Here is a 14,730-nt window from a genome sequence, read left to right as displayed (position 1 = left end):
TCAATCCCTGGTACTGAAACAACAACAACAACAACAAACAAACAAACAAAACCAGACAAGTTAAAAACTCACCAATAAAAAAAGAAAACAATCCATTTAGAATGTGTGACAAAGATTCCAATAAAGAAGATACACAAAAGGCAAATAATCATATTTGGAAAGATCATTTCGGGGCCGGGGAGCTGGCTCATTAAAATGAGCGCTTGCCTGGCAAGCGCAAGGGCATGAGTTCAATTCCCGGTTCCGCAAAAAAAAAAAAAAAAAAAGAAAAGAAAAGAAAAAGAAAAGATCATTTCAGGGAAGGCAACATAATAGACTCTTGGGGGGTGTGGGGGAGACTAAGAATAAGGTTGAGTATGGTGGTGCATGTCTGTAACCCCAACAATTTGGGAAACTGAGGCAGGGTTGCTGCAAGTTTCAGGCCAGCCTGGGCTACATAGTGAGACCTTATTTCAAAGAACTAAAACCAGAAAACAAACAAAAACAGAAAAACCAAGAATGAAAACAACGAGATATCGCTACACATCTATCAAAATGGCTACGATACATTCAGCGATACTAGCAACTGCTGAAATGGCGCAAACTCACTCACGTACTGTCGTGGCGGTGAGAGTCACTGGCCATCATTTGGGCAAGTTTTATTTATTTATTTTGTTTTTGGGGGCAAGTTTTAAATAAACACTCAGCTACCAGAAAACCCAGCTATTGTGCTCTTGGGCACTTATACTGGTAAAATGAATACTTCCACAAATACCTGAAGATAAATATTTAAAGCAGCTTTGTTTATCAAAAACAAAAACCCAAAAAAAACCAAACCTGGGCGTGACCCAGATGTTCTCCTACTGGTGAATAAATGGTTGAAGTGTAGTCCGTCCAGGGCCTTAGAATATGACTCAGCAATGAAGTGAAGAGGAAAGAACTATGGCTATGCGGAACTACTCAGGTGACCCTCCAGAAAATTACGCTGATTCAAAGGCAATCAAATCCCTGGGCTGGGGGGGCGCTCAGTGTTAGAGCATTTGCTTAGTGTACTAGAGCTCCTGGTTCAATCCATAATATTGAAAGAAACGAAAAAGCCAACTCCAAAAGGTTACGTACTGTCCTGTTCCATGTACACATTTTCCCGCTCCGAGACCTGATCTCACCACGTGGCCCAGGTGACAGTCATTCTTCCCATCCTCCTGATTAGCTGGAACTACAGGAGTGTGTCTCTCCTCCGGATATGTGCCTGCACAGCCATGGGCACATGTACCTGCACGCACACAGCATTGTTGAGATGACACATTACAGAGCACAGGTTATTCAATGGTGGAGGTGAAGGAGGGGTGGTTCCAAGAGGGAATGTGGGTCCGTTGTGGTGGCACACACCTGTAATCTCAGCACTTGGGAGGCTGAGGCAGGAGGATCACTTCAAGTTCCATGCCAGCCTGGGCTTCAAAGTGAGCTCAAGTCCAGACTGTGCTGTGCTGCATAGTGAAACCCTAGAGAGAGAACACAGGATTGTCAGGGTGATGGAAATCGCCTATACTAGATATTCACTGTTTTAATAAATGTCAGTATCTTCATTGTAATATTGTGCTGCAGTTTTGTAACATGTTAGAATGGGAGGAATTGGGTAAAGGGCACAGGGATGTATTTCTTTTTTTAAAAAAATTTTTAAAATTTATTATTGTGTGTATGTGTGTGGCCAGCTCAGCCCACCAGGGGGCGGGGCTGGCTGGCATGTGGTGCTGGGGATTGAACCGCGGTCGGTCCCTGTGCTTTTGTTTAGCTTAGCTTGTTCTAAGCAGGTGCTTTAGACCACTGAGCCATCTCACCAGCCCTGTATTTCTTACCACTGGATGTTAAATTAGAAATTTCTCCAAATAAAATGTGCCAAAGCTGTACCTTAGTGTTGGAATGGTTGCCCAGCATAAAGGAGGCCTTATTTTTATCTTCAGCATCACACACACACACACACACACACACACACACACACACACACACAGAGTATAAAAAAGTATGGGTTGGCTCCAAATCCATTTTATCTTGGATTGCCAGCATGGCAAGGGAAGAAAACATATTAGCACCATTGGTGAGAACATGGACTCTCCTATGGCCATATTTAAGTACAGCATGAGGTTTCTCACCCACCAAAACCAACTCATCCACCAGGGTGCCGACTCATCCATGGAGGGCGCCTTAAGTGTGAGGTCAGTTTGGTTTTACGTAGGTGATATCAGATATCAACGCAGGCGTCTCTAATTGCGGTGGTCCAATGGAGGGAATAGGCTAAAATGGAGGTTGAGGGTCCCACAGATGAGAGCTAACTTGGGAATGCTCAGTAATGGCCAGGAATTCTGGCAAGAGACTTCTTTGTCCTTACTGGTCCCTGGTGTGGGGGCAGGTGGCAGAGGGACCGATTGTGATGGCGTGTGCAGTCCTGCTGAAGGAGACTGAATGAATGAGTACCCGGGATGGGGATGATTTGCTTCCTTTCTAGGTGATTTCTGGGAAGAACCCGAGCTGGCTGTGATTAAGAAACAGAGGAATGAAGTTGATTTTTTTTTGGTGGGAATCAACCCTAGGGCCTCACACATCTAGGTAAGGGCTCTGCCACTGAACTCTCTTTCTCCCCTCAGCTCTTTTTAAATTTGGGTTTCCCAGGTCAACCTTGAACCTAAAATTCCCCTACCTCCACCTCCAGAGTATCTGAGGTTATAGTTATATTTTAAAAATTTATATGGTTGGCCATGCTTAAACTGTTCTGGAATCAGGTAACAGTTGTTTTGCAGGAGGGATCTGAATAGCTGACAAAGGAGGAAGACAGACTTGATGGCTGTAGTATCATGGGTTACAGGAACAAATACATTTAAAATTAGCTGCTGGCCAGCTTCCCATAAGCCTGGCTCCTCAGTCTTTCTTTTCTTTTTTTAAAGTTTTTGCCTGGAGGCCTACAGTCTAGCCAACCACCTCATGCTCATCTTTGCTGCTGGGCCTAGCAGTATACCTGGGACATGGGTTACATTTTGCATGGACAAACCAGAATAGAAATGCACTGGTTGGGGCCAGGGAGATGGCTCAGTGGAATAAGTGCTTCCCTGGCAAGCACAAGGACCTGAGTTCAATCCCAGGTTCTGAAAAAAAAAAAAAAAAAAGCACTGATCAGGGGCTCAGAACATCGGTTCTAGATGTGAGTCTTGTTTTGGGGGGGGAGTGGTACCAGGGATTGAACTCAGGACCTTGCGCTTGCCAGGCAAGCAAGTGCTTATTCTACTGAGCTATCTCCTTGGCCCAAATTGTGAGTCTTGAGAAGTAATCATAAAAAAAAAAAGTATCCAGCCAGGGGTGGTAATATATGTCTATAATGCTAACATTTGGGAGGCTGAGGCAGGAGGATAGATGCCTGTTCAGGGCCAGCCTGGGCTACATATTGAGTTCAAGGGCAGGGGGGGTGGGGGAGAAGCAGGTGACTTTGGCCAAGCTCTGTCACCTATTTCTCTAGATTTAGTTCCCTTCGTTGTAAAGTGTCCTTGTTAATTTAAACAATTTACCGCTTCATTTTCTTCTGCTTATTTGGGAGGGAATGCTCTGCACATGGATTTTAGGTTTCGGGTAAACTCCTGTCCACTGGTTAGTGGGCTGTGGCTAAGGCGGGCACGACAGCGGGGCGCCTTCTCTGCCCTCCATTTTTTTAAGATTAGCTCTTGCTCTGCAGTTCAGGCTGACCTTGAGAACGCATTTCGTAGCCCATGCTGGCCTCGAACTCACAGTGGTCCTCCTGCCTCAACCTCCCGAGCGATGGGGTCACCAGAGTGTGCCACCGCGCCCGGCTGCTCTGCCCTCCAGAACGAGGCCCTTGCAGAGGACCGCAGTGGCCTATGTGCGTCTCTCTGCCACTGGCCGGCGAGGTCGTGGCCTCCTTTTGCCACTCCCCAGCCTGACTGCTGGAGTAGAGTTGGCGTCCAAAAATCACCGAGTGTATGTGTGAGAGAAATGGAAGAGAAGTGGACCCCGCCATCCGGGAGCCGCGGAACTGTCTGGCGAATTGCTGCAAAACCCGAGACACTAGCCGTCCCCCGATGCGTCCTCCACGGCGATGTCTGGAGTGAACCTCAAGCGGTTTGGAGAAGCCTCTCAGACCCAGCGGGCTGCGACAGGGCTGAAGGAGGCGGCCTGCTGCCCCGCCCCCGCCGTGACCACGCCCCCGCCGTGCCAATCACCGCAGCCCCGCCCCGCGCTCGCGCCCCGCGGCCCCCGCGCGCTCTCGCTCCTCGCAGAGCGCCTGGCGGGCGGGTGGCGCGCGGCGTCCGCGTGGTTCCTCCGGCGGGTGGCTGCTGCGGCGCCGCGCGGGTGGGTGGGATCTGGCGAATCCCCGCGCGCCGGGGCAGCGGCGACAGAGCGCCATGGCGGCGGCTGTGTCGGCGGCGCCCAGGGCCCGCGCCGCGGGGAGGTGAGAAGCCGCCCGTTCTCCGCGACTGAGGAGGCGCCGGCCCGGCTCCGGCATGGCCGGGATCATTAAGAAGCAGATCCTGAAGCACCTGTCCCGGTGAGAGCGCCAGCGTCCCGGCGGCTCCGGGCCCCAGCGGACCCCTTCGTCCTTCTCCCCCGCTCAGCTGACCGGGCCGCCCCCCTCCTTCCCGCCCGCCGGCCTGGTGGTTGTCGCCGCTTGGGTCGCGTCGCCCTGGGCCCGCAGGGACCTCCGCCTCCGCACGGCCCGCCGCTTTGCTCCTTCGGCAGCCCCAGGACGCCTTCTGTCCTTCTGGGGTCCGGCCTGCTGTCCTCCCCCTCGGGCCCCCAGCTCGGAGCCGGTCACAGCGTGCTCCTTGACAGCCTGCTCCTCGGAGGCCCCGACGGCGCCCACCCTTCCCGCTGCCCTCCCCCCCCCCGTCCTCGTGCCGCCCCTGCTCACGACCCGCCACCCTCTCCCAGACCCGCGTCCCAGGCCACTCGTGCAGCCCTGCCGTTTGCACCCAGGATGGACCCTGGTTTTCTTCCCGGCGGCTCCTAGCTCCTTCCCTTCTTTCTGATCCTGTTGCATCACCCTCGAGAAGACGTGAGCCCCTCTCCCAGCGCCTTTCTCCGTCGGCTGGCTTCTCATTATAGACTAATTGGAGAAAGGTCAGGAGAGTTGGGGATAAAGTTTCAGCAACCTTGCCTTTGAGAAGAGGAGGGTTTTTGACGGCCTGTGAGAAGTACACTACCGCCGACATCCACTTCTGCTTTGCTGCCTTTGTGAAGCGCTGTGAGGTCGCTCAGTAATTTGGGCACGAGGAGGGCGACCGTTTTGCAGCTGTGGCTGCAGCTGAGCGACCGCCGCTGAGTGACCGATGGCCCCTGTGTCATGATCTCAGGTTGTTAGGCTGATGGCTAGAATCGAGAGCCGGCTTTTCACGAAGTTTCCAATCCTTATTCCAAGGTGGAGTTGGTGCGGTCAATAGACAGCCTTTGTAGCTCTGGGATCCATAGTGGTCATAGTGGTCAGCGGTTGTCAGGAGATAGTTCTGTGCGCGTGTGCATGGGAGTGGGTGTGTTCAGTCAGCGTGGGACCCAAGCCTGTGTCCAGCCCCGCTGTTTGACTTGGGCACCTGCTTGCTCCACCACTGTGGCACTGGAGTGGCGCACATTTTTGCTTGTTTCTTGGGTGAGGAGTTTCACAGGTCGTCTTAAAGTGATCACAAAAACTTGAACCTCTCGATTTGCATGATTTTGTGGGCTGTTCTTGGTCAAGAGAGTAGTGAACCAGCGGGCATGGTATTGCAAGCCCGTAATCCCAGCACTTGGAGGCTGAGGCAGGAGTTTGAGGCCAGCTGCGGCTGCATGATGAATTCAAGGCCAGCCTGGACTACATAGCAAGACTCAAAAGCAAAAACAGATGATAAAAAGAATGCAGTGAACCACTGCACAGGATGCTTGAAGCCACTTACATACAGGAAGAGAGAGGTGGAAAGTACCTTTGGATCCTCTACTGAGAATAAGTGAATATATTCTTTTTTAGGTAGTGTTAATCTGTGTGTTCTGTGTCAAGATTGAAAAGTGGACAGAGGGCCGGCCACGTAGCTCAGCAGATTAAAGCGCCTGCTTATGCAGAGTGCAGCAGTGGCTTTCTATCTCTCATGTGCTGAGTGGGCTCGCCCCTGGGGTGTGCTGAGATGGCGATTGAGACTGGGTGTTGTGGCGCGCCTGTAATCCCAGTGTTTGGAAGGCTGAAAACAGGAGAATCACTATGAGTTCGCTGTGTAGTGAGACCTTGTAGACCTGTACCACATACATTAAAAAAAAAAAAAAATGAACTAGCCAGAGGAAAGTTTTATTAATTTGAGTAGACATAGAATTTTAGGATTAGAGATGATTTAGTCCTGTTTCCTCATTTAAATAGAGAGTGTTGCTTTGTAGCCCAGGCTGGCTTTAAATTGTGATCCTCTTGCCGCAGCTTCCTGAGTGCTGGTACTACAGGTGTATGCCACCACACCTGGCCTAAATATACTAATTGTAAAAGGAAAATGAACAGTTGTAAAGCTTTCATTTGTTTTTGTTGTGCTGGGAATTGAACCCAGTGGTTTGTGCATTGATAGGCAAATGATCTACCACTAAGCTACAACCTCCTAGGGATGAACTCTTCTTTCCTAATATCTTTATCTTTCTTTCTTGAGAGAGGGTCTCAGTATGTAGCCTAGGTTGGCCTCAAACCTCTGTGTTTGGGGCCTGGGAAATGGCTCAGTAGAATAAGCGCTTCCCTGGCAAGCGCAAGGGCCTGAGTTCAATCCCCGGTTCTTCAATAAACAAAATAAACTCCTGTGTTCAAAGGACCTTCCAGTATGAGCGCTTTCTTTGGTTTTTTTTTTTTTTTTGCAGAACCAGGGATTGAACTCAGGCCCTTGCACTTGCCAGGGAAGCGCTTATTCTATTGGGCCATCTCCTTGGCCTTCTTTTCTTTTCTTTTCAGTACCAGGGATCAAATTTGGGACCTTGTGCCTGCCAGGCACTTATGCTGCTGAACTACTTCCCCAAACCGAAGATAGCCACTTCTTTGAGCTGTATAAGAAAGAAGGTAGGGGGGCTGGGGAGATGGCATAAGTGTTTCCCTGGCAAGCGCAAGGACCTGACTTCAATCCCCGGTTCCACAAAAAAAAAAAAAGAAAGAAGGTGGGGCTGGGGATATAGCTCAGCAGTGTAAGTGCCTACCTGGTAAGCTCAAGGTCTCAAGTTTGGTCCCTGGTACATAGAAAAAAAAATAAATAACAAGGAAGGTTAATGAGTCAATGCTTAGCTTCTTAACAGGTACATTTTCTCTGTAGTACGTACATATTCTGTACACCTCTGTGAACACACTGGTTTTTTTTTGTTTGTTTGTTTTTTTCTTTCAGTGCTGGGGATTGAACTCATGACCTTGTGCTTTCCAGGCAGGTGCTTATACTGCTGAGCTATATCCCTGGCCCTGTGAACATAGAGTTTTAATGAAAAATTCTGACAATATATGTTGACACATTTAGTAAATAAACCCTAGGATAGCAAAGTGTCTTTTTTTCAGTGAAGTAGGATTAGTATGGCAGACACTGAGGGACATTTCAGATTTTCTCCCTTTGGATTGGGGATTGAGGAGAAGAGGTTTTGTTATAGCTGCAATTTCAGGGCTTCAGAAAGTAGAGGTGCCCTGGTTGGAAAGGCTGAACTCCTGAGACTTCTGTGGAAGAGTCTGTATTTGCGTCTGTATTGTCTTACACCCCTCCCCCCTCATACACGCTCAGTCTCTTCAGCCTGAGGAGCAACTGCTGCTCTGTGGCTTGCCAAACCTGATGGGGAAAGAGAAGGGCTTACGCTGAATAAATACTGGAGGTGTTTGATAATTGCTTGTTGGTGATGACATTGCCGTTCAGCTGGAGAGAATGTCTTATCGCAGAGAGGTTATTCTAGTGACTCATTAGGTCTAATTTGGGTCAGGAAATTTCAGTTAATAAAGTGACTTTGTGTTGGTAGAGTCTGTGGGCACACTATTTGGAGGGAATGATAGTCAAGATGTTCTTCTTTGGTGTATATTCCAGGCTGGGCTCTGACCTAGGCACTGGAGAGAGACACAGCAGGGAAGAAATGTGAATGTCTTTAAAGGCTTTAACTCCTGGTTTGGCTGACTGCTGTTAGTACACGTAGCTTTAGTGTCCAGCTCTCTTTTAGATTGACCTGGGAAGAGAGCTCTGTGCACAAAGTATTCATTTAAAAAACAGCCCAGATTGATTTTTCACTAAATTAGATTATTGTTGGTTTAGATCACCTTCCGAGTGACCTTTCGTTATATGAGGCAGAAGGCACGTGATTGACAGTAAAGTAGGTTGAGGGGCTGTGTGCAGAGACCTGCAAGCCAGGTTCAGCTTCAGGCCTGCCACCTCCAACCACGGCAGCGTTTCTGAGCCCCGCTTTTCTTCTCTGTGAAAGATTAGAATAATGAAGAATAACACATAGCTGGCATATTTGTTGGAGATTGAGGGATGAAGTGTTTATCATGGTGTCTCACATCTAAGTAGGTGTTTCATAGAGTAGCTATAGGGGCCAGGGAGATAGCTCAGTAGAGTAAGTGCTTGCCTGGAACGCACTAGGGCCTGAGTTTAAGCTCCGGTTTCGCCAAAAAAACAGAAAAAAGCAAAAAGAGTAGCTATATAACATAGCTGGAGAATGGATGAGCGAAAGCCTGCTGAGGCAGGAAGATCACCTCAAGTCCAAGGCCAGTCTGGGGTACATAATGCAATGGTGCAAGGCTGTCGTGCTCTACATATGGAGACTTTGTCTCAAAAACTAAAACTAACAAATAATTTTAAATAGGGTAGTCTGAAGTAGTAGTTGTAGTGGTAGTCACGGATGACAGAAAGCAGACTGGCTTTTTTTTTTTTTTTAATGTATTTAGTACAAGGTCTATAGTGTCTCACTACACAGATTGGACTCATAGTGAGCCTTCCTGTTTTTCAGCCTCCCAAGAGCTGGGATTTGCATCCCCCTGCCCAGTCTCAATCAGTATCTCAGTGCGCCTGGGGCTGGAGCCGGGGCAGGCCAGAGGCACTGGCGCAGCACTCCAGGAATCAAACCCTGGCCACTGAGCTCTGCCTAAGCCAGCGCTTTAGTCCACTGAGCTACCTGGCCAGCCCAGCATGTGCCTGTAAACCCAGTGCTTGGGAGGCTGAAATCAGGAGAATCACTGTGAGTCTGATCTGCGTAGTGAGACCCTGTAGACCCTGAATTAAATATATTAAAAAAACCTTTGAGAATGTCTTATTTACTCTAAATAGCTGCAGAAAATGTGAGCCTGAGTGACAGATATATGGTTGATAGGTGTAGATTTTTTTCTTTTTGATTCAAGGGCTTGCTGCGCAGCCAGAGCTGGCCTTGAACTTGCATTGATCCTCCTGCCTCAGCCTCTCAAGTGCTGGGATTATAGGAGTGCACCACTACACCAATCTGGTTTAGCTATTTCAAAGCATAAGTACCAGGTGACATTCAGAGGCACAGACGATTCCAGAACTTCTTTCAGAGAATGGGGGAGAATGAGCTCAGCAGCCTGAATTCCTGCTCAGCGCCTCTGGACATTGGTTCTCATCTTGCTCAGGAACACAGAGAGCTGCAGTCATCCTAGTGCTCTTTGGGCCTGCCAGTGCACAGCAGCAGGCCCGCAGCTCCCACGGCTCACTGCTCGCCCAAGGCCTCCACGTGTGGGTTGTTGGACCAGTCTCAACCTCTAGGTCCTGTTCTTTATACTGGACTTCCGTTACTAGCATTATTGTTTCCTGATCACCATATGTGTCTTGTCCTCTCACGGTGCTACAGAATAAAGCACTTTTATTTACTGAGCACATATTTACTAGCCGTCTGTGTTCCGAAGCACCTGTGAGTCTTAGTCCTCAGAATACCCCTCTGCCGTAGGCATAGGCTCCTTCTCTAGATGAAGAATTGAGGCCCCGAGGTTAGGCACTTTGCCCAGAGCTGTGTATCATGTACCATGGAACTGAATCCAGATGCAGTGCTGAGTACAGAGCTTTACTCTTTAAACTGCCCTGCAGCTGCAGCGCTCCTTTGGATGGTCCAGCCAGACCATACCCTTGTCCCTGTGCTACCTGAGGGCCTCCTGCTTCTGTGTGATGTCCCTCCACAAAGAGTGATCACTGACTTGGGTTCCACCATCTTATACTTGCTTTTGCTCTACATCAGTGGAATCTTAATAATGTGTGTGCTTTTATGTCTGTCTCCTTTTTCTTTTTCTTTGCTTTACTGGAGATTGAACTCGACCTTCACATTGAACTACATCCCCAGCCTTTCTTAAAAATTATTTAAAATGTTGAGACAGGGTGGGCTTAAATTGCCCAGGCTGGGCTCAAATTTGTGATCCTCCTGCCTCAGCCTCCCACAGTGCTTGGATTACATATGTGTGCCACCATGCCTGTCACGTGTCTGGCTCCTTTAGTGCAACATTGTGAGATTAACCTGTTTTGCATCAAGTTGTAGACCCCATTTTCATTGTTGTATACTATTCTATTATGCAAATATAACTCAGTTTGTATATAAAGCTCATAACTGATGGACATGTAGGTAGTTTTCAGTTTAAGAACATTATGAGAAAAAAAGAACATTATGAGTTAAATATTACAAGGAACAGTCTAGTACCTTTGGTGAAAAAATGTACACAAGGGCTGGCGAGATAGCTCAGCTGGACTAAGTGCCTGCTTAGGCAAGCCCGGGGACTGGGGTTCCCTGGCACTGCATGCTGCGCTGGCCCCACCCCTGGGTGTGCTGAGCTAGTAACCGAGTCCAGGTGTGGTGGTGCACGCCTGTAATCCCAGCTCTGGGGGAGACTGAAAACAGGAGGATCACTACGAGTCTGAGCTACATAGTAAGATCCTGTACCAAATACATTAAAAAAAAAAAGTACACATATCTGTTTCAAGTATATATAAGAATAGAATTTTTGTAAAAGGAGTGGTGTCACATGCCTGTAATTGTAGCAGGAGACTAACAGCAGGATCACTATTAATTTGAGGCCAGTCTGGACTCCTGCATAGGTAGACCTTTTCATGGGAAAAAAAAAAAAAAAAAGAGGCAAGCATGTGTTTAGCATTAATAAGATAAGTAATAAGATTAATAAGATAAGGCCAGTTTTCCAAAGTGGTTGTGCCAATTTACACTTCTAGAAGTATATGGCAGTTTGGTTGCTCCTTTGACAGAACTTGCTATTTTCATTTTAGGCAGTCTGAGAGATGAGTTTTTAAATCTTTAAAAGTTCTAGACTGATATGGCAATGCACACTTGTAATCCCAGCATTCAGGAGGCGTAAGCTCCAGAGTTCAATCCCAGTACCAACAAAAAAAGAATAATGTTCCAATTACAAAGGTACAATTAAAAACACTGCTATTTCAATCCATTGTTGTGTAAGATTTCTTACTTGGAATGGATGTAACACTAAGAGCACTGTCAGTTAGATATGTTCAGAGAATGGAGGGACTTGTTCTCCAAGCACCTGAGTTTTTGTTAAGTATTTAGTCTTCAGACTACCTTCTTTATTTAAAATTGTTTGTTTTAGTCAGTCTTTCTTTTTTGCTTTCTTTCTTTCTGAGACAGAGTCTCCGTATGTAGAGCATGATGGCTGTGCACTGTTGCACTGTGTATCCCAGACTGGCCTTGAGCTGGAGGTGATCCTCCTGTCTCAGCCTTCTAAGTGCTGGGGTTACAGCATGTCTAATTAAGACTACCTTATTTAATACCCTGGATATTAGGTAGTTTCATTATGTTGTGTAATGCTAGTACCCCATTGGGAAAACATTTTATTCTTTTTTTAAAATGAATTTAGGACAGGGTCTACAGGGTCTCACTATAGTGATCCTCCTGTTTTCAGCTTGCCAAGCACTGGGATTACAGGCCACCACACCCAGTCTCTATCACTGTCTCAGTGCTCCCTGCGGGCGGGGCTGCTGTGCCAGGAATTGAACCCTGGCCGCTTTGCCCTGCTGAAGCAGGTGCTTTAGTCTGCTGAGCTATCTGGCTGACCCCAACATTTTATCTTTATTAGAGAAAAACTTTAATTATGTGGCTTTTCTATTGCAATCTTTTATCTTTTCAAGGATTTTATGTGTTTTGTTTTTTGTTTGTTTTTGAGGATCTTGCTATGCAGTTCAGCCTGGTCTTGGACTCACTGTATAGTCCAGGCTGGATTCAAACTCACAGTGATCCTCCTGCCTCAGCCTCCTGAGTACTGGGATTATAGGCTTGTGCCACCATACCCTGTGGGTAATTTGCTTATTTTTTTTGCGGTACTGGGGATTGAACTCAGGCCCTTACGCTTGCCAGGCAAGCATTTATTCTATTGAGCTAACTCTCCGACCCTTTTTTTTTTTTTTTGTGGAACCAGGGATTGAACTCAGGTCCTTTTGCTTGCCAGGCAAGTGCTTATTCCATTGAGCTATCTCCCTGCCACCCTCCTTTATAAGGATTTTTTTTTTTTTTTTGCTCCGAATGCCTTCAGGGCAGGTTTGGCTGGCTTGAGTTGTGGGGATCGAACCACAGCAACCTGAGCCTGACTGCTTTGTTGAAGCAGCCACTTAAAGAACTGAGCTAAGGGGCAGGCCTCCAGGCAATTTGCTTTTACATGAGAGCTTTTTGGAGGTTCTAGAAGGGGAGCGCAGCTACTCCTATACCCTTGACCGAGGAACGGTCCTCCTCTATCAGGGGTGGTCGTCCTCTTTGACCAAGCGCGCAACTTCGGGAGGGATGCACATGGATCGTTGAGGGCGAAGGGGGCACCCACCTAGCCAGCCAGATCAGCCGAATCAACCCTGGCGATCAATGGGGTGACTGATGTCGCAGCCAGATCGCCCTCACATCCTTGCTTTTATTTATTTATTTTTTTTATTTTTTATTTATGAGAGAGAGAGAGAGAGAGAGAGAGAGAGAGAGAGAGTGTGGTGTGTGTGTGTGGCCAGCTCAGCCCACCAGGGGGCGGGGCTGGCTGGCATGTGGTGCTAGGGGATCGAACCGTGGTCCCTGATGCCTTGCCAAGCTTGTTCCAAGTAGGTGCCTTAGACCACTGAGCCATCTCTCCAGCCCACATCCTTGCTTTTACATGAGATAGGAACATGATATATTGGCTGGATTAACTTCATTTTCCTGAGTCAGCAATCCTTTAATAGGTGCGTTCAGTCTTTACAGGAGGATGCTAGTGGTATGTAGCTTATTATATTGTTTTGAGGATTATAAATGATGTATGAAAGTTCTTGTTCTTTTTTTTTTGAAATTTCTCGTTCTTGAAAAGATAGTTAATAAACAGTGACCATTACTATTTCTCTTTACTTAAAAAATTGCTCTACAGATCCCTTTGTTTTTGAAGATAACATCTTTATTATCTTCAGAGGTGGGTTTTTTTTTGGCAGAACCGGGGATTGAACTCAGGCCCTTGTGCTTGCCAGGAAAGCACTTATTCTACTGAGCCATCTCCCTGGCCCGAGAAGTGTTCTTAATTGATCCAACTGTCTGTTTTCTCTTTTTTTTTTTTAAAGTTTATTTATTTATTTAGTGTGTGTGTGTGTGTGTGTGTGTGTCCAGCTCAGCCCACCAGGGGGCAGGGCTGGCTGGCATGTGGTGCTGGGGGATTGAACCGTGGTCCCTGTGCTCTGCTAAGCTTGTTCTAAGTAGGTGCTTTAGACCACTGAGCCATCTCACCAGCCCTGTTTTCTCATTTAAAGGTTATATTTGGCAACATGTAACGCAGAGAGGTGGTGACCAGTGCTCTGGCCTGGGTGCCGTAGGAGGGCAGAGCAGAGGCTGCAGTCATCACCAGTCATCGTTGCTGTTCTTTTCAAAGTGTCCAGGGAAGAAGTCTTGTCCTCAGCAGGGGTAAAATGGCCAGATGACCCACAGCATTAGTCCTTAGGGGGTCACTCGCTCAAAGCCTGGGAAGGTCACGGGACTCTTCCTTGCATCCTGCAAGAGTCTTTCCTGCCAGCTCAACACGCTCTACCTATTGGAGTGTGGTCTCCAGTGCATGAGGGAATGTGTTCTGGCATGGTGGCTCACACTGTCATCCCAGCACTCTGGAGGCTGAGGCAGGAAGATCACTGTGAGTTTGAGTTCAGCTTAGGCTACCGAGTGGGTTCAAGATCAGCCTGCACTATAAATTGAGCCCCTGACTCAAAAAACAAAGTGAAAACCAACCAAACAACCATTGTAACCTAAGTATGCCTTGGGTGGGGGAGTTGAGCATGGGAGAAGATGCATGGATTGGGGGCTGGAGAAACTGTAGGGCTGCAGCGGGGCATAGGTAGGTAAGGAGGGTTTTTTTTTTTTTTTTTTTCCCAGAACCGGGGATTGAACTAAGGTCCTTACGCTTACCAGGCAAGTGCTTATTCTACTGAGCCATCTCCCCGCCCCAAAAGTGTCGTTCCCCCCCCAACCGGGGGATTGAACTCAGCCCCTTGCGCTTGCCAGGGAAGCGCTTATTCCACTGAGTCATCTCCCTAGCCCCAAGGGAATCTATTTAGCAGCACAGGCGGGGCACTTCCAACTCTGTGTGGTGGGTGGGAACTTGCTTCTTTTTTTTAAAAATGGAATCTTTTTTAAGTTTATTTATTTATTTATGTGTGTGTGTGTGTGTGTGTGTGTGGCCAGCTCAGCCCACCGGGGCGCAGTGCTGACTGGCATGTGGTGCTGGGGGATTGAACCGCGGTCCCTGTGCTTTGCTAAGCTTGTTCTAAGTAGGTGCTTTAGACCACTGAGCCATCTCAC

At 47.8% G+C, this 14,730-nt stretch overlaps 1 protein-coding gene across 1 annotated transcript in view; it reads left to right on the top strand.

Moving 5' to 3' along the window:
- Window positions 1–4,285: 4,285 nt before the first annotated feature.
- The window catches only part of Uhrf1bp1 (UHRF1 binding protein 1), an 84,430-nt gene continuing 73,985 nt past the window's right edge, over window positions 4,286–14,730 (top strand). The window contains exon 1 of the mRNA XM_023722230.1: window positions 4,286–4,528. Within this exon, the coding sequence (XP_023577998.1) occupies window positions 4,485–4,528 (44 nt within the window). The 5' untranslated portion in view covers window positions 4,286–4,484. The remainder of the gene's footprint in view (window positions 4,529–14,730) is intronic.

Source organism: Octodon degus, unplaced genomic scaffold, assembly GCF_000260255.1.
Source record: "Octodon degus isolate 3935 unplaced genomic scaffold, OctDeg1.0 scaffold00005, whole genome shotgun sequence".
Classification (NCBI taxonomy): Eukaryota; Metazoa; Chordata; class Mammalia; order Rodentia; family Octodontidae; genus Octodon; species Octodon degus.
The sequence above is the reverse complement of the archived record's forward strand: the minus strand, read 5'-3'. Positions and strand labels throughout refer to the sequence as shown.